General features: G+C 45.3%; 1 protein-coding gene across 1 annotated transcript in view; it reads left to right on the top strand.

Annotated features, from left to right (window-relative positions):
- Nucleotides 1–3,690: 3,690 nt before the first annotated feature.
- The window catches only part of LOC138301130 (prostaglandin G/H synthase 1-like), a 341,889-nt gene continuing 326,720 nt past the window's right edge, over nt 3,691–18,859 (top strand). Inside the window, exons 1-3 of the mRNA XM_069241267.1 lie at nt 3,691–3,822; nt 3,916–3,990; nt 4,348–4,383. Coding sequence (XP_069097368.1) covers nt 3,816–3,822; nt 3,916–3,990; nt 4,348–4,383 — 118 coding nt within the window. The 5' untranslated portion in view covers nt 3,691–3,815. The remainder of the gene's footprint in view (nt 3,823–3,915; nt 3,991–4,347; nt 4,384–18,859) is intronic.

Raw genomic sequence — 18,859 nt, 5'->3', positions numbered from 1 at the left:
CCCTCACAGAAGAAGGCAGCACCCGCAGAAGTACCTGCACAGGCACTTGGAAGGAAAGTGAACCGGAGTCCACCTGAAGTCACAAAAGGGAGTCCCACGACGCCAAAGGACAACTCAGAAGGTTGTGCACTGCAGGAAGGAGTGTTGGGGACCCAGGCTTGGCTGTGCACGAAGGAAATCCTGGAAGAGTGCACAGGAGCCGGAGCAGCTGCAAATGACGCAGTACCCAGCAATGCAGTCTAGCGTGGGGAGGCAAGGATTTACCTCCACCAAACTTGGACTGAAGAGTCACTGGACTGTGGGAGTCACTTGGACAGAGTTGCTGAGTTCCAGGGACCACGCTCGTCATGCTGAGAGGGGACCCAGAGGACCAATGATGCAGTCTTTTGGTGCCTGCGGTTGCAGGGGGAAGATTCGGTCGACCCACAGGAGATTTCTTCAGAGCTCCTGGTGCAGAGAGGAGGCAGGCTACCCCCAGAGCATGCACCACCTGGAAACAGTTGAGAAAGCCGGCAGGATGAGGCGATACAAGGTTGCTAGTAGTCGTCTTGCTACTTTGTTGCGGTTTTGCAGGCGTCCTGAGCAGTCAGCGGTTGATCCTTTGGCAGAAGATGAAGAGAGAGATGCAGAGGAACTCTGGTGAGCTCTTGCATTCGTTATCTGAAGAATTCCCCAAAGCAGAGACCCTAAATAGCCAGAAAAGGAGGTTTGGCTACCAAGGAAGGAGGATTGGCTACCAAAAGAGGTAAGAGCCTATCAGAAGGAGCCTCTGATGTCACCTGCTGGCACTGGCCACTCAGAGCAGTCCAGTGTGCCACAAACACCTCTGTTTCCAAGATGGAAGAGGTCTGGGACACACTGGAGGAGCTCTGGGCACCTCCCCTGGGAGGTGCAGGTCAGGGGAGTGGTCACTCCCCTTTCCTTTGTCAAGTTTTGCGCCAGAGCAGGGCTGGGGGATCCCTAAACCGGTGTAGACTGGCTAATGCTGAGATGGGCACCATCTGTGCCCATCAAAGCATTTCCAGAGGCTGGGGGAGGCTACTCCTCCCCAGCCCTGACACCTATTTCCAAAGGGAGAGGGTGTTACACCCTCTCCCAGAGGAAATCCTTTGTTCTGCCTTCCTGGGCCAGGGCAGCCTGGTCCCCAGGAGGGCAGAAACCTGTCTGAGGGGTTGGCAGCAGCAGCAGTGGAGACCCCGGAAAGGCAGTTTGGCAGTACCCGGGTTCTGTGCTAGAGACCCGGGGGATCATGGAGTTGTCCCCCCAATGCCAGAATGGCATTGGGGTGACAATTCCATGATCTTAGACATGTTACATGGCCATGTTCGGAGTTACCATTGTGACGCTGTACATAGGTAGTGACCTATGTACAGTGCACGCGTGTAATGGTGTCCCCGCACTCACAAAGTCCGGGTAATTTGCTCTGAACGATGTTGGGGCTAGTGCCAGGGTGCCCACACACTAAGTAGCTTTGCACCCAGCCTTCACCAGGTGAAGGTTAGACATATAGGTGACTTATAAGTTACTTAAGTGCAGTGGTAAATGGCTGTGAAATAACGTGGACGTTATTTCACGCAGGCTGCAGTGGCAGGCCTGTGTAAGAATTGTCAGAGCTCCCTATGGGTGGCAAAAGAAATGCTGCAGCCCATAGGGATCTCCTGGAACCCCAATACCCTGGGTACCTCAGTACCATATACTAGGGAATTATATGGGTGTACCAGTATGCCAATGTGAATTGGTAAATTTAGTCACTAGCCTGTTAGTGACAAATTTGGAAAGCAGAGAGAGCATAACCACTGAGGTTCTGGTTAGCAGAGCCTCAGTGAGACAGTTTGGCATCACACAGGGAACACATACAGGGCACATACTTATGAGCACTGGGGCCCTGCCTGGCAGGGTCCCAGTGACACATAGACTAAAACAACATATACACAGTGAAATATGGGGGTAACATGCCAGGCAAGATGGTACTTTCCTACACACGCTCACAAAGCCCTCCACAACACCGTACCAGCCTACCTCAACGACTGAATCATCTTCCACAAACCACCGCCGACCTCGCCCTCGCTAGAGTCCCCCGCATCCAACGCACCACCTCCGGCGGCAGATCCTTCTCCCACCTCGCTGCCAAAACCTGGAACTCCCTCCCCACCAACCTATGCAAGACCCAGGACCTTCTAACCTTCAGAAAGCACCTCAAAACAAGGCTTTTCGAGGAGTAAACCCCCCTTCCCCCCAGCGCCTTGAGACCCTACCGGTTGAGTAGTGAGCTTAAGAAATTTGTTTGATTGATTGATTTGTTTTGGCTTTATTCCAGTGCTGTCCTCGTTTATCTCTGGCTCCTAAAATAAGCTTATTTTATCAAAGAAACACTGGGTCATTTAGCTCAAAGCCACTATATGCCCTTTCTGGTAGAATGTAGCTAAACCTAGAAGCAATGATGTGAAACTTGCTTAGCATCCCATCTCCACTCTCTCTCTCTCCAGGGCACCTCCCTTCCAGCACTCACTACATGGCACACAGGGCATTGCTTATCTCCTTTATTGTGGCCATAAATCTTCTCAGGCTACTCTGCTGGTTGAAATACCAGGCAAGAATGCTTGCAAAGTTATTCATTCTGTTAGAATAAAAAGAAAATACTTTTCCAGCCTTATTTTCTAATTTCTATTCAGACACTTACACAATGGGAGGTAGTGCAGTCATCTTCTTGTCTCTCCTCAAGAGCTTGTGATTTCTGATGTCAGTAGCAGCCAGTGGCCACCAAAACATGGCAGGAAAAGACAAAATTATGAGACAGGGTTGATCAATGTATGTGGCAAGAAAAGTCCAGTTCTGAATTTACAATGCCAATAGCTCTAACTCTAGAAAATGTGAGACCTATTGCATTGCAAATGCTTGTTTTAGGACTTGTGCCCTGATTCAGTGGTCTAGAAATAGTTAACGACGAATGTTTACTTTTTAGCAACAGTAAATTCAGCCGATGTCTGCCCCACTGTCTCATATAATTTCTATAAATCAAAGATGAAGGAATTAGCCTTCCTAAAGATCCTACTTTTGTTCTGAAAGTGACTTCAGTGGTAAATGTGACTTAAGAAATTTTCTTTCCTGTGTTTCCCTTCTTCGTCTTCTCCAGAAGAAGAAATGTGGCACCTGTTGGGTGTCAAAATTGCCCTTTTAAAATATATTTGTAAAGATCCATGAGCTTTCATACTTCGGACTTTTAGCGCGCGACCTATGAAATAGCGAATGAATGTTTAGAATTGTAGTGATGTGATGTAAAAGCAGGTGGTTAAATATTACACGGATGTACAATCTGAGTCAAAGTATAAAAGGCGATTTGCCCAGGATCACATTGCTGCTTTCACGTGCAGATGCTGATATTAGAAAAGGACTCCTAATGCCCGAGATCACGGATAAATTCACTGCAGTACTTCCTATCTAATCTAGAACCTACATAAAGGTCCAGTGTGATGTCACAAATCGACGCATCAGCGTCACTGTGCCCATAAACTGGGCATTCCTAGACCTGGTCTACATCTTACATCTCCAGGCGTTTCCGCCCGGCGCTCTTGGAGATACCATATTATGCTGCTGCGCTCAACTGTGTTTTTAAGGAGGCCGAGTTCCGGCGTCTGGAGAGCTGCGAGCTGGGTGTGCGCAGCCCTGCGCAGCTCCCAGAGGCTGTTCGGGTGAAAAGTGGGAGGGTGCTTATGCGGGGGCCGCCCTCCGTTCCTCGCAGACATAGGAGGGTGCCGCGTAAAAGGCAGCAGGAGAGCACAGGGCGCATTCCTGCGTAGCAGAGGCGTTCTCAGGACATGGCTGGTGAGTAGGGTCCCGGCGCGCGCCTGCTCCAATGTGCGCGAGCTTCCATTGAGCGGTGCGCATCCTAACACGTTTCATTGCTCTCAATTTCAGGGTATCCCGTACTTGTGGTCGCCTTACTCCTGTATTTGTCACTGACCAGTAGTGGAAAGAAATGCGCCTCTGCAGGTACATTTTACGTGTGCTGCTCGCTGTGGGATCTGTATTAGAGCGCCAAAGCTAGAGTTTCGTGGTCTTAAAAATATTCAGAGTAACTATAATCGCCTCGAAAGTTAAAACAACACAAACCAATACACAATTCACTCTCAACTATAAGGAAAGTATGATGGGCTATGTTGCAGAAAATGTGCACTGATGCACAAAAAAGTGGAAAAATATATTTGGACTACCTGTACTGCTTGTGTACTGGGATGGAGAACTAGGGATGGTGCAAAAAATTCATACCATCTTGGTGGAAAAAGTAAAACACCAAATTATCATGCTTTTTTGTTCTGCTTTTGATATTTGCATTTCTCGACTTTTCAGATGCGAAAGATTTGACGACACAGTGGACAAAGCCAGGTAGTTCAATTTTTTCAGAAATTAGCAAAATGTATACCGATTTAGATGTTTTTCTTTTTTTTAAATGGTTAACTCTAATTGACATGTATATGTGTTTATCGTATATGTGTGACGATGGTCCCACAATCCAGGTTATGTAGACCTGGGCGAATTTAGGTTTACTAAACTCTGGATCCGTCAAATTTTTCAGTTTACTGCGCTAAATGCTCACTTCCTAATCTGGCGCCAAACTCGCGTCTCGCATTGTGGGACCAAATAGGCGTAGTACGGACTAAATTTATTAGGGGGGAAGATGTGCCAAGTGCTTACATTGCAGTGTTAAGTGTGGGCATGCTGGTTCCCGAGTTCGCCACCTGACGAGAAGCCTTCACTAGTGCTCTTCACTGCGAGCCTCGTGACGTGCGCCTCAGGGTGTACGGAGGATGCCCACAGTAATCTTCCCGAAAGCTTCTCGCAGATTCATGAAGTGTCTGAAATAAAAGATGCGAGAGTTGTCATTTGAGTGCGTTCTAGTGCGCTCTATCTCCCTGTCTCGCGAAGTATGTATGGCATGTGTAATTTGCGAACACGATGATGCCAAGCTGAGCAGATCCAGACCCTTCCGGACTCCCCTGTTCCTCCCGGGGCATCTGGCTTCCAGTCCGAGCTACCACCCGTTCGACTCTGGAAACGAGAATTTCTCACCCTTTTGGCAAGGACGCCTGTTTCGCACCACTTTCGTGACCCTTTTCAAACACCTGTAGAAGAGACCAGGTTACAAGAGGGGAAAAACTCGACTGGAATTCTGCAACCTTTCCTGTGACATACCCAAAGCGCCTGCACGTTTTCTCCATTTCCTCCCTGTTTTGTGCATTTTCAGACGGGTGGCTGAGAAGGGTGTGAGCCCGAGCATGTCGGCAGTGTCACGTTACATGCACAGCACATTTTCCACCTCGCAGTTGTCAGCAACTCACCCTCTTTATACCTGATAGATTTCTTTTCACGACGTATCATGTTTCGTGCTGTTAAACAGTCGTCGGGGGCTGCCCGGGTTCTGACCCCAAAGGGTTGAATGGGTTTTTATAATTGACTGACTTCTGTGTATTTCCAGCCAGCCTACCCCTGGATTCCAAGCAGTGACGTAACGCCCACGAGTCTCCCATCCTACAGATATTCACTGATCTAGGGCTAAATGGGGCCCTTTGGAGGGAGAGTGGGGCTGAAAGCTTGGATGCCCCCATGCGCAGCAGGGACTGCAGGGGCCTGAGTTCCGCTCGATTCCAAGCTTGCTCTGTCAATCTAGGAGAAAATTCCGCGATTGAGGTGCAAGTCACGTTCAGCCTTTGTAAAGTAGGCCTAAAATGTTGATGTTAGTTGTGCGCATATTCTGAATACACGTTTAAAATATTCACAGGATACTTACATATTGTTAAATCTATGCGTGGGAATAACGTGTTTGCATGGTGTGGTATTTTGTGTTGAATTTTAGAATTCTTCCGCTATGATGACAAAATCAACAACAAATTTATGACTTACAGACGGACTGGTCATTTATGCCATTATGCATATCACCGGTGGGTTGGAGCTGTAGAAATGCATTAAAAACAAGCATTTGTAATGCAATGTGTGTTTGCTCGAATTAGAGCTGTTAGCGTTGTAAATTCCTAACAGGACTTTTCTTGCCACATAAATTGAAAATGAAAAGTAAAACAGTTGACAGAAGCAAGTCAATTCAAAGCACCACGGTCGCCCTAAGCGCGAGAGTTATGAGCAAAAGGCCAGAGTGGTAATGAACAGAGCTAGAAGGTAAAGATTACCCAGAGATCTCGAGTGTTAGGGATATGCAGCACCACATAAACCCCACTGTACACTACATCATATTTCTGCATTCTGTGTACGTCACTGCAGGTCAAAATACCGAGCATTTGCCTGCTATGCATTCACAACAATATCCATGTTTACCAGTGCTTGAAATGGAAAAATAAAAGTGCAGGTACTCTGTTACAGAGTACCTGCTTGTTTCTGAGAAGTGCCGGTACTCTCCAATTAAAAGTATTATGTTTATCTTGAGAAGTAAAGGTACTCTCCCTCTCCAAATTAAAAAGTGTTGGTACTCCGTACTGGACATTACCTGCCCATTTAAAGCGCTGAAGTTTATTAAAGCACTCACTCCATCACTCATTTGCTTCCAGGTGCTTAAGAGAGGTGCCCTCAGAGCGAGGGAGTTATGGCTACACTCGCAGTCTCAGGCGAGGTAAGACAAACACAAGGCTCTAACAAAGAACATTAGTTCAACCGATGAAGGGGTCGGGTTGGTTTCTAACCGCTTCTATGGCAGACCTAAACGAACTGAGAGATGGTCACGAGGAAATATGGCTGATCTTCAGAACACGACTTCTGGCACTGGATCTCTGCACCTGAGAGACTCGTGTCGAGGGCGCCCTGACACATCTACCGGACACCCCTGCGCCTCTGTGCAGCTGGCGCACGGAGCTCCCCCCCCCCCCCCCCCCCACAGCCCCAGGTGTAGCAGGTCCTTTGCGTGGCAACTCAGCTACCCGCTGCGCTCAGCGCCCTTCCTATGCTGCCTCGTGCTCTCCCCCAAAGCAGCCGTGGGCAGTCGTTTGCCTTGTGAGCTAAGTGCAAATACGGAAGTCCAGTCTCTGTACACTTCTAAGAACGGCAGAAAGACCCCGACCTACTCACTGCAGGATTTCTGCTCAAAAGCCCGCTGTCAATGGTGCTAGCAGAAGTTAGCTCCTAGCAAGTAAAGGCCGAAGTTTGACTTCCCAACACGAGCTAAGGTCGGGGGAGAGGCTTGGTGGATGGGCCGTGGTACAATGAATGTAGAACAAGTCACAAGAGGGAAAAAAATGAAAGTAACACAGTTTTCACATAACTAACCGGACTTTTCTTGCCATATAAACTGAAAAGTAAGTTTCACATAAGCGAGCCCATGGCCACCATCAGTGCAAAGGGAAATAAAATGTAACTGGCAAAAGTGCAATTATCTATGTAACTGGCAAAAGTGCAATTACCAATGTAACAGGATTGATGTCATGCAAAGCACTGGACTACTGCACAGAGAGATCACGCTGTGAAAATAAAGAGAAAGAGTAGTCCAGAAACCAGACGGAAAACGTGTAGCCTCGTATGTTTTCAGTAGTTGGTCAGTGCGCTCGAGGAGGGCTAAACATCAGAAGAGGCATGACGTATGCATGTCTTCCACTAATGAAAGCAAGCAGATTTTAAAAGACAAGGCCACGAACCAATGAAAGAGACTGACGTGACAAGAGAAGACCAAAGAGAGATTACAGCAGGGGATGGATCGCTTTGCGCTCGTCCCTAAAAACTATGGGAGCTGTGATTCAGAGTGCAATATGGGAGTGGTCTGTGGGCATGGGGCGGAGTCAAAGGCATAACTAAAAAGAACTAACTATACTGTAATTGTTTGTTGGTCTTTCACTTTCAGGTAACTGCATATAAAATAACACACACCTTATAATAAAATAAATGTGAGTTACACTAATAGGCGAGGAATGCACTATTTTACATTATAAAACCTTTAATAACTAATGTGATCATTAAAGATGAGTGTATGCTTGTGTGTGTGTGTGTGCACGGACACACGTAACCAGAGAGCCACAGAATTTCATTCTGGTTGGTGCAGTGGGGAAGAGTGACTTGTGTATTTTTAGTGCAATGAAGTCTCAGCCTATGATGGAAAGCACTATGAATAAGTAAGTCATTATTTGAAACTTGAATTATAAATAGTTTAAGTTAGATGGTCACAAAATGCACAAACAAATGTAGTTTTAAGATACAGGAATAGTTCTTTTGAAATATAGATTTTAGTTATACGCAATCAGACGATTCCTAGTGCAAACATTTTTATAGTGTTAATTTAAAGCATGCACTCCACAGCTCATCTGTTAACACTATAGTAGCATCTTCCCCAGCCCGGGAGCATGCAGTTGAATTACGCCACACTGGAGCTGCAGTTAATAATTACTTTATTCTTCAGCGTGCATTCACACACTGTGCATTGCATCATACTTTCCGTTAACCACACCCTAACACCTCCCCTCACACTATGTACTTCCTGTTTAGAGTCTGCCCAGAACCACAGGAATTCTAGTGCACATAACATCAATATGCTACATCCCCCTCTTTGTTAAATAAAAAGGTGGCTGACGTCACTAAATCACATTTCCTCGATTAGTCTACAAGGCGCTCTCACTTGTCTCCCGGTTGAGGTGTTCTGGGATGATCGAGGTACACCCTGATCGGGCAATGGCGACATAGACTGAGGTGCTTGAGCCGGATATGCTGGTGGGGTTGCATCCCGTACTGTTACTGGCCTCAACAAGTGTTGCTGTAGGTCTTTAAAATGTGATGTGTCCAGAGTATATGTACATTGCACGCCGCAACCTCTAATGGTTCAGCAGCAAAATAAATATAAATTTTCCATCTGCATTTCTTCTTAACCAATACCCAGTCTCCTTTGTCAAAAACTGCCTGCTGGGCATGGCGATTCTGATCTGCGTATGTTTTCATTTTTCTTTTCCGAGGCTTATTGGTGTTGCTAACCATGTCAATATTCACTGATTGATCCGGGTCCATTGAGGTAGTTTTATTCTGATGGCTCTCCCAGATAACAATCTGGCTGGACTCTTACCACTTGTGAAGTGAAGTGAGGAGTTGATCGATAGGTCCAAAGGGCCTGACACAGGTCTCGATTCAGATCAATTCCCTCCATGGTCACTGTTTAAAAGAGCCTCATGAGGGTGCAATGAATCTTTGAAGTACACCATTGGCTTGAGTTCTAAGGGGTGTACTCTTTTGGTGTTTGATGTTGAGTTCGATGAGAAAGTCTTTGAACTCTTTGCTGTTAACGGGTGGGCCAATATCAGATTTGAGGACTTTCGGGATTCCCCACGTTGCAAAGATGCCATCAAGCCATTCTATGACTTCGTCATAGGGAGTCGAAGCTAGGTCTTCCATCGAAGGAAAACGTGAATATTTGTCTGTGACTACCATGCAATGGTGTCCATTTCCTAAAGGCCCAAAAAAAGAAACTTCAACTCTCTCCCACGCATGGGCAGGAAGATCAGACTTTGTCACTGGGTGCTACGTCTCCTTGGGGAACAAACAATTGCCGATGTTGCATGCCGTCAGCTCATTTTGGACCTGCTCATCTAGCTGAGGGAACCACGCTTGATCACTTAATCCTCTTTTGGTGGCTACACCACCACTACGTCCTTCATGGGTCAGCTCGGTGACTCACTTTCTTCAGCTTCCAGGTATGACAATTCTTGAGCCTTGTAGTATTACACCTTCTTGGGTGACTGCTAACATCCTGTACATTTTTGAACTTTTGGAATTCAACATTATCAACATATCTTTATCTGCATTTGTGGCAGCATTGATTTGTTCCACAGAGAGAGCTGCTGGTGTGCTGGATGCAATAAAGTTGAGATATGCTTTATCTGTCTTGGATGTCGAACTGGGATGATGCAGCAGCACTCATGGAAAGTAATATGCCGTTATTTGATCTTTCCCCAGTTTGTACACAATCTCATAGTTATATTCTTGTAGTCTAAACCCAGACCTCTCAATACAAGGAGGCATCTTAGCCTTCAGGTTTCCAGAAATTGTAAGCAACACCTAGTGATCGGTGATGACAGTGAATAATTTTCCATAGAGGAATACATGAAAATGTTCACAGGCCCACACCTCAGCTACACTTTCTTTCTCTGACTGAGAGTAAGCATTTTCTCTATCAGACAGGCTTCGACTGGCATAGGCCACAATGCATCTCTCAGCATTCGGGTGGCCATTGTGTTGAGCAAGGATTGTCCCTAGCCCTACCGGATGCGCATCAACCATTATTTTGGTATGTAACTTGGGGTCCAAGTAGCCCATTTCTGTTGCATTCTCAATCGCATGTTTAATCTCTTTGGCCCCCTTGGCGCATTCCGGAGACCACTGGAACAGTGCATATCGCTTTGTCAACTCTCAGGGGCACACGCTGTAGCTTTTGCAAATGTAACTTAAGTAATAACTGTCTATCCCCAGAAAGGATTGCAGCATGATAACATTTTTGAGGGGGCAGCAAGTGAATGACAGTGCTTGTACCTTGCCTGGGTCTGGAGTCATTCCTCCATCAGAGAATATGTGCCCAAAAAACTTGAATTTGGTTTTGTGAAATTCACACTTTGTGCCATTCAGAGTGAGACCTGCATCAGTGAGTAGCTATCACATCTGGGTATGGGCTTTGTTGTGTTCTTTTTGTGTTCTCCCAAAAACCAGTATGGCATCACTATAATTGAAAGCATGTGTAAGAGGCTAGATCACTTGGCGAAAACAAATCTGAAATATCTCAGCAGCTGAAGATACTCCGGTTGAATTGGGGTGGAGTGGGGTAGATTGAAGTGGAGTAGATTGGATAGATTGGAGTGGGGTAGATTAGGGTGTATCCGGATATATTGTGGTAGAGTGGAGGTAGAGTTCGGCTCAGCCTGGCTAAAGGTTAGTGGTGTGAAGTAGAGTAAATTGTAGTGGGATACACTAGGGTAGAGTGGAATGAGATATATTGGGGTAGAGTGGAGTAGGGTAGATTGGGGTAGAGTGAGTGGGGATAGAGTGGGGTAGAGTGGAGTGTGGTGGATTGGGGTAGACTAGATTGTGGTAGATTTAGTGGGGTAGATTGCATTGGGGTAAGGGGGTAGATTGGAGCTGAGTAAATTGGGCAGAATAAAGTGGGGTAGATTAGAGTAGGGTGTATCTGGGTATGTTGAGGTAGAGTGAAGTGGGATATCTTGGGGTAGATTGGAGTGGGGGATTGGGAAACAGTGGAGTGGGGTGGACTGGGGTAGATTAGAGTGGCGTGGGTAGATTGGAGTGGGGTAGATTGGGTGGATTGTAGTAGGGTAGCTTGGAATCGAGTGGTGGTACATTGGGGTGGTTTGGAGTGGGGTAGATTGGGATACATTGGAATTTAGTGGAATGGTGTATTGGGTGAGTGGGGTAGATTGGAGTGATGTGGGGTACAATGGGATGGGGTAGATTGGAGTAGGGTCGATAGAGGTAGAGTGGGGTAGATTGGAGTGGAGTAAATTGGGGTGGGGTGGTGTAGATTGGAGTGGGGTAAATTAGAGTGGGGGAGTGGGAGAGATTGAATTGGGGTGGAGTAGAGTAGATTGGGATGGAGTTCAGTAGATTGAAGTGGGATAAATTGGAGTACAGTGGGGTAGATTGGAGTGGGGTATATTGGAGTAGAGTGAAGTGGGATATAGTGGGGTAGATTGGAGTGAAGTGGGGTATATTGGGGAAGAGTGGAGTGCAGTGGAGTGGAGTAGATTGAGTGGAATGGGGTAGATTGGATTGAAGACGAGTAGATTGGAGTGGAATGGGGTAGATTAGGGTGGAGTAGGGTAGAGTGGACTAGGGTAGATTGGAGTGGGGTTGAATAGAGTGGTATGGGTTAGATTGGGATGTGGTGGGGTAGTTTAGAGTAGGGTAGATTAAAGTGGGGTAGATTGGGTTAGAGTGGGCTTGAGTGGAGTGGGGTTGAATGGGGTGGAGTGGAGGGGTGTAGAGAGGAGTGGGGTGTTGTGGGGTGGAGTGAATGGTTTAAATTGGAGTGGCGTGGAGCAGCCTGTCTTAAGAGTGGAGTGGGGTGGCATAGATTGGAGTGGCGTGGAATAGAGTGGAAGGGCATAGAGTAGAGTGGGATAGGGTGGAACCTGCCTTGTGTGGTACCTCACTGCTGTTGCAGAAAACACTTTTTCAATTGAAATGTCCATTATATTTGTACTGAAACATAGTTTTACTGCGCCCAAAGAATAATGTGTGCAAATGTCATCGAGTAGTGTTTTGATGGGTTTTGATTGTATTCAAATATTTGTTTTCACAACACTTCAGAATTACAAAAAAACGGCTCCATTTGTACTAATTCTGATGTGTTTTGAAACATTAGCACATTTCTTTTTTAGGGTCGAAACCATGAGTGCTTTGTATGCAAAATGGGCTCAGAGCCCACCCATTGCTTACCATTTGTTGGCTTTACATCACTATTTTGGCAGCCTCCCTAATTGGCCAGTGAATGTGAAATGTCATTTCTGATCAGTGCTGTGGAGCAAGGACAAAGCACAGATTAATTCAAGTTAATCTGTGCCCACCCGCTGCTCCCGACGTGCTTGAGGTACTATTTTTACCCCCACCCCTACTACCTATGCCTGCTGCTTCCTCTGTAGCGCTTGTTTTTTTTGTTTTGTTTTGTGTTTGCTGCGATTTGGATCCAGGCTCTATATTTTGAGCAAGTTTTATGAGTCGATGAGACTGGCAGATGGAGATATGCTGTTAAATTACTTTCACTGGTGGCCCTAAAACCTGCTTTCTTATGTATTATGTTTTATCATTCTCAACAGGTAATCTTTAGGTGCTGAAGGCCCAGTGCCACCCTTTTGGGCAGTTCTGCCCTAAAAGGATTTCAGCCTCTGGAAACAATGCTGCTTGTGTTATATGGCATGCAAAGGTGCAGCAAATGTTAGAGACACTATTAGCATTTATTCTTTTAGGCAAAGGGAGATTAAGTGATTTGAACACACACAAAAGGGGTCCCTGCCACAATTAGGAGAGTGATTCAAGGATATAAGTCCAGAAAAGCAAAACACCCTCCTTGTAGAATACCAAAAACAGAAATGAGAAGAGATACCATCTAAAATCTATAACAACCACCTTTAATACAAAAAAATATATACACTATATTCAAAACAAACAAAACCTCCCCTCCTACGATCACTTTAACAAAATCAATTCTATTCACTATAAATCATACTGAAATCATCAACAACACAACATGAATATACAAATACACAGACTAAGATGAAGACAAACATTAAACATCACACTCTAAACAAATCCTGACATACACATTTAACGAATATACTTCAAGTTGGCAAGATATTTGTTGTAGTCAAACAGCATTGAGAGCCCAACCTTGCCATCAAAATCTGTAAACAAAGAAGACAATTCTGAAAGATACGGAGAACCCTAAAAGTGCCATATCCCAGTATGGACAGGTGACATCCCTTGAGTATGACCCTGGAGACAGGGTACCTGGTTCTCCTGAAAAAGGAGGGAGGGGGCCTGTACAGCCCCCTTTGCCGCCCCACATCTGCACTTCTGCCATACCGAACCCGAATACCGAACAGCTCCTGTTCCTCTCCAGCCAGTCTTCTAACCAGTAGGTAGTTATAGTTTTCTGCTTTGTTAACAACTGTGGCGCCATTTGACGAATCTTCATGACATTTTCAAAACTAGTGTGCTAGTCAGTTCATCTGTTGTCTGGCATGTTTTGAGGTTATTCATCAAGCTGGGGCTGAGAAAAAGTGTGATCCCAAAACACTTTTTCCTCATTCAAATTGCCATTGGGATTTTAAAGACAATTACAACCCAAACCACTGAACGCAATTACACTAAATTTGGCAGGAAGATATATCTTGGTCCAGATAGAGAGCTTTTTGTAATTTAAGATTTAGGTATATCTACGGGCGTGAATCCACCGTACCTACAGCAGTGCTGTGATTGGCTGGCCACAACCTGACAGGAAAGCTGCAGCTGCTATTTTGTGTATCAGGACAAGGTCTTAGGGCTACAAATAAAACTTAACAGTGAAAAGAGGGGAGTGATGGATGGGTCTGTGAATGTTCTCCTCAGGGGTGACAAATTGCCCAAAAGCACTTTAGCGTGCAAGGATTAGCGGGTCTACCGCGGTGCTTAGCACGGCCAACCGTGTGAATCTGCACTGGATCCGCGGATCCAGACCCCACTTAAAAAAACAAAATACACCCATTCGCAGACCTGCTCACACACTCACTCACGCACCCATTCACATTCACACACTCAATCACAGACCCACAAAACCACTACAACACTCAGTTGCAGACCTACACAGCCACTCACACACCTATACACTCTCACTCACGCACCCACAAAACCACTCACACAACCAAACACACCCAGTCATACACCCATGCAGCCACTCACACGCCTACTCACAGCATGGGGTTAGCTGCATGTGGGGGGTTGGCTGAAGGGCGAAGGTGAAGGCGAAGGCCGTGTGAGGCAAGGGGTTAGCTGGATATGGCCACCTCCCCACCGTACACGGTCAAAGGCTGTGCATGGCGATAGTTGGATTAATATATGGTAATTTCATATTACCCTATGTTAAAAATACCCTACAAATTCATGAAAAAACAAAGGTTACTGGACATTATTGTTAGGAAATAGAATTTTAAAAACTTTAGAAATTCACTAAAAATCAAAGGGTACAGGGATGTCTCATTCAGATTTTACATACACAAAACCATAGAAATTCAGCATAATTATACTTATCTCAAGAAACTATACAACTCGTGCCCTTGGGTAATAACTTGTGCCCTTGCGATACACTGCTAATTACCCCACATTTTACATCAGTCATTACATCTTCTTTGACATCCTTGTTAATATCACTGCAACCTTTGAATAAAATTATTGATGAGAAAACTGTGCATAGAGGGAGGGGGAAGTTCTAGTTACCTTAGGGGATGAGTTATAGGGCCTGATTTAGATATTGGCGGACAGGATTCCATCACAACGATGACAGATATCCCATTTGACAAAATCTAACTCCTATAGAATATAATGGGATTTAGATTTCAGGGGATGGGATATCCATCACTGTTGTGACGGTGTAACCTGTCTGCCAATATCTAAACAGGCCCATAGGTTATTGAGATAACTATAACTATATGATGTATATATATATATATATGTATATATATGTATGTATATATATACATATATATATAGATAGATAGATAGATAGATAGATAGATAGATAGATAGATAGATAGATAGACAGATAGATAGATAGATAGATAGATAGATAGATAGATAGATAGATAGATAACAATACCACATCAGGCTTAGAGTGACGCATAAATTGTGCTAAAAAAAGAGAGAACTCTGGTTAGTTTGCAAGCTTAGGTAGAGAGCAGCTCCATTACAGAGCACCCTGTAGCACAACACATGTGGCACTCTAAATTTGCTTACCTCAAATGTCAGTTTTCCTAGCAAAGTTTTTAACTATAGGTTTGCGCAGTGCCATCCACGCCGAGCCAGAAATGGACAAAATCTTGCCATTTCTACAGCAAAGTCTTTAAGCATAGGATTTGCACAGTGCCATCCTTGCAAAGCTGTAAAATGACAAAAGCCATTCACCACTCCATGTACAGTATTACAGCTCTGCATTGGTAAAATACTATCCAAGCCATCCTGGATTGAGAGGATGGAGAGAGATCAGAGAATGAGGGAGAGGAGAGAGAAAGGAGTACAAGAAAGACAGAAAATGTATGGACAGTATGAGAGAAAGAGAAGGAATTTGGCTAGTTTAAACATTTTTGCCCGGGCTGCTTGGTGTTTCCAGTTTGGTCCTGCTATCAGTAAACGTTTTGGGGAAGCTAGCTGTATTCACAAGGCTCCCTCCAAACTCTCTCTCTTTTGTGCACTTGCTTCCTCAATGCTTTGATGATGCTTCGTAGTTTTGAAAGTGTGGTCTTAGAAATGCAGTAGCTCAGTGGGTTGAGATCCGAAGTCCTGTAGTTTGGGAGATGCATGATCGAGAATCACACTCATTGAAGAACTACAAGTAATCCATTCCTAAGATATGGTGAATTAAACAAAGAGATCCTTAACAAGAAGATCACAGATGGATGTGTTTACCGAATGATTATCTAACACGTGTTTCGCTTCGGTGATGAATATCAATGTGGTTTCTCGAGGCAGTTATGGCAAAGATAGGCAAAAGCATTTCAATAAAGGTCGAGCATATCTGCATTTGATAGTGCTGATTATCACCCTAACACCACTGTTAGGGTGGGAAAAATATTTTGTATTCCTCTCATTTTGATGAAACTCAGCACAAGTACCATGCAGCTGCCAGAGAATTAACAAGGCCCCTGAACTGAGAACTGACAGGTTTGATCAGTTCATGTGATTTTCACAAGCAAAGCAAGGGCTAGTGAAACCGACACAAACCACACCAACTGCCTGCTATGAGGACAGCTCGGGAAGCTCTCCCTCCACCTCGTTTGCCAAAGAGAAACACAAAGTGCACAACCCATGCAATCTGCCAGTTTCTTAGGTTCAACTGAGGAGCAATTTTTTTGTTTTGGAGCCCAATTTTGCTGCAGAGGTGAATTTGAATGAGCTGTCATGTTTCACCTATGTTGTAAACTAGTTTTGCCTACCTCGAACCAGCATGCTGAATCAGTGGTACATTTTAGTCCCTTTGTGTTTTTTCTTACCAGGTCAAGCCTCGTCAGGAACCCATTGGAGTTCCATTCAGTAGGGATCAGACATGCCGATAAAAGCATAATTAGGAATTATTTCCAGTAGGAGTAGCCTATGTATTTAAGGACATGGTTTAAAATATGTAAACTAAAAAATGTCTGTCACCCTTATCCTCTTTACACCACTTTTCACTGTTAGACACTTATCCCCTTTTTCTTGCAGATCTTTCAGAAGTTCTCCATCTGCTTATCGTATATGTCATCTTCTTCCTCCACTTCACAGTTTGCACTGTTCTGCAAGTGCTTCCTTGCATCACCTCTCCTCAGGGTGCTATCCCTCTCTTTCTCTCACACACACACTTACAGAAACATCCACTCTCTCGCTTCCCTTTCCTGAAAAACATCATTTTCTTTTCTTTTGGCACTCTCAGACTATTTCAACTTTTGTGTATACCTCCTTCACGTACTTTCGCATAAAAAGATCATTACAATTGACACACATGTGACCCGAAAAGAAAGAACAGTAAACACCATTCTCCATGTTAAAACATAATATGCAGCAATTTATCGAGAGACTTAGCCTGACTTTCGACCTTTTACCTTCTGAACCGTCTTAGTTCTTTTTTTGGGGTGCTGCAGCAAATCCGCACCTCCATTTCCAGCGCTTACGCCCTCAGGCTGCCAAAATCTGATGGTGTAAGAGGGGAGAGCCGGCTTCAGGGAGGGGCGTTAGCACATTCCGAGCCTGGGCGCAGAACGGCCCAGAGCTTTATTTTATTTTAGAAGCTCGTGCGTTCAAGAACCGACGGATTTGTAAAGGGACGCACAATAAAACGTACCCTTATGAGAAGGGAGTTGGCCAAAAGAAACCACGTTGTAATAGTTAAGCGACGACCACGTGCGTTGCACACAGCCAGCAATTGTCACTTTTGTAACCGTCTCTGGCATTTGACCACATTGAGAAGATGAAAGCCTGGCCCAGCCCCGTTAGAAGTAAGACCTATGGCCTGTAGGTTCCACACAGACTGGACGGTGTATTGATTGACCCACTGAGCTGTCTTCCCTTGCTGGCCACAGGAACGTGTTGTGTAAGTGGCAGGCGCGTGCAGTCCTGGCACCGTTCTGGGGCCAGGCCGTGGCTTGCACTTTCAGGGCACTAGGACCGCACCCCGCAGCCTGCCTCATTCAGCTTCTGTCCTGTTCCGAGTGCAGCCAAGACAGAGTACAGGCTGTACACACATAATGCGGGGGTGTTGTCCCGGGTAGGACACGCGCTGGTCTCAACTAGCTACATACTTTCTTCACTTCTTTACATCTCACAATGACAATCAGATATAGGATCTGAGTAAAAAAAAATAGTCCCTCGCAGCATATTTCCCCACAACTTCTCCCTCCACCTATGTTTGCTCAGGACCAAAAATGTAAAACAAAAAAAATCCAAATGGACACCCAGTGCAGTAACCAGCAAAGTAGGATTAGATCATAAGAAGTATCATAGAGGCATTGGTTGAAGTGCATTGAAAAAACATTGGGAACTGGGATGCTGCATGGAGTGGGGGTGGGGTCAGCGAGCGTGGGGCGCAGGGTCAAAGATGTGGCTAAAAAACAAAATAATTCTGTACTTTTTTTGTCTTTTGCTGTGAGAAGGTAGCCTCTTTCTAGCCTTGTTACCCCCACTTTTGGCCTGTTTGTGAGTGTATGTCAGGGTGTTTGTCACTGTTTTCACTGTCTCACTGGGATCCTGATAGCCAGGCCTCAGTGCTCATAGTGAAAACACTATGTTTTCAGTATGTTTGTTATGTGTCACTGGGTACCTGCTGGTCAGGACCCCAGTGCTCATAGGTTTGTGGCCTATATGTATGTGTCACTGGGACCCTGTCACACAGGGCCCCAGTGCTCATAGGTGTGCATGTATATGTTCCCTGTGTGGTGCCTAACTGTCTCACTGAGGCTCTGCTAACCAGAACCTCAGTGGTTATGCTCTCTCATTACTTCCAAATTGTCACTAACAGGCTAGTGACCATTTTTACCAATTTACATTGGCTTACTGGAACACCCTTATAATTCCCTAGTATATGGTACTGAGGTACCCAGGGTATTGGGGTTCCAGGAGATCCCTATGGGCTGCAGCATTTCTTTTGCCACCCATAGGGAGC

Source organism: Pleurodeles waltl, chromosome 6 (assembly GCF_031143425.1).
Source record: "Pleurodeles waltl isolate 20211129_DDA chromosome 6, aPleWal1.hap1.20221129, whole genome shotgun sequence".
NCBI classification, from domain to species: domain Eukaryota; kingdom Metazoa; phylum Chordata; class Amphibia; order Caudata; family Salamandridae; genus Pleurodeles; species Pleurodeles waltl.
Note: the sequence above shows the minus strand (reverse complement) of the source record. Positions and strands in the feature narration are given on the sequence as shown.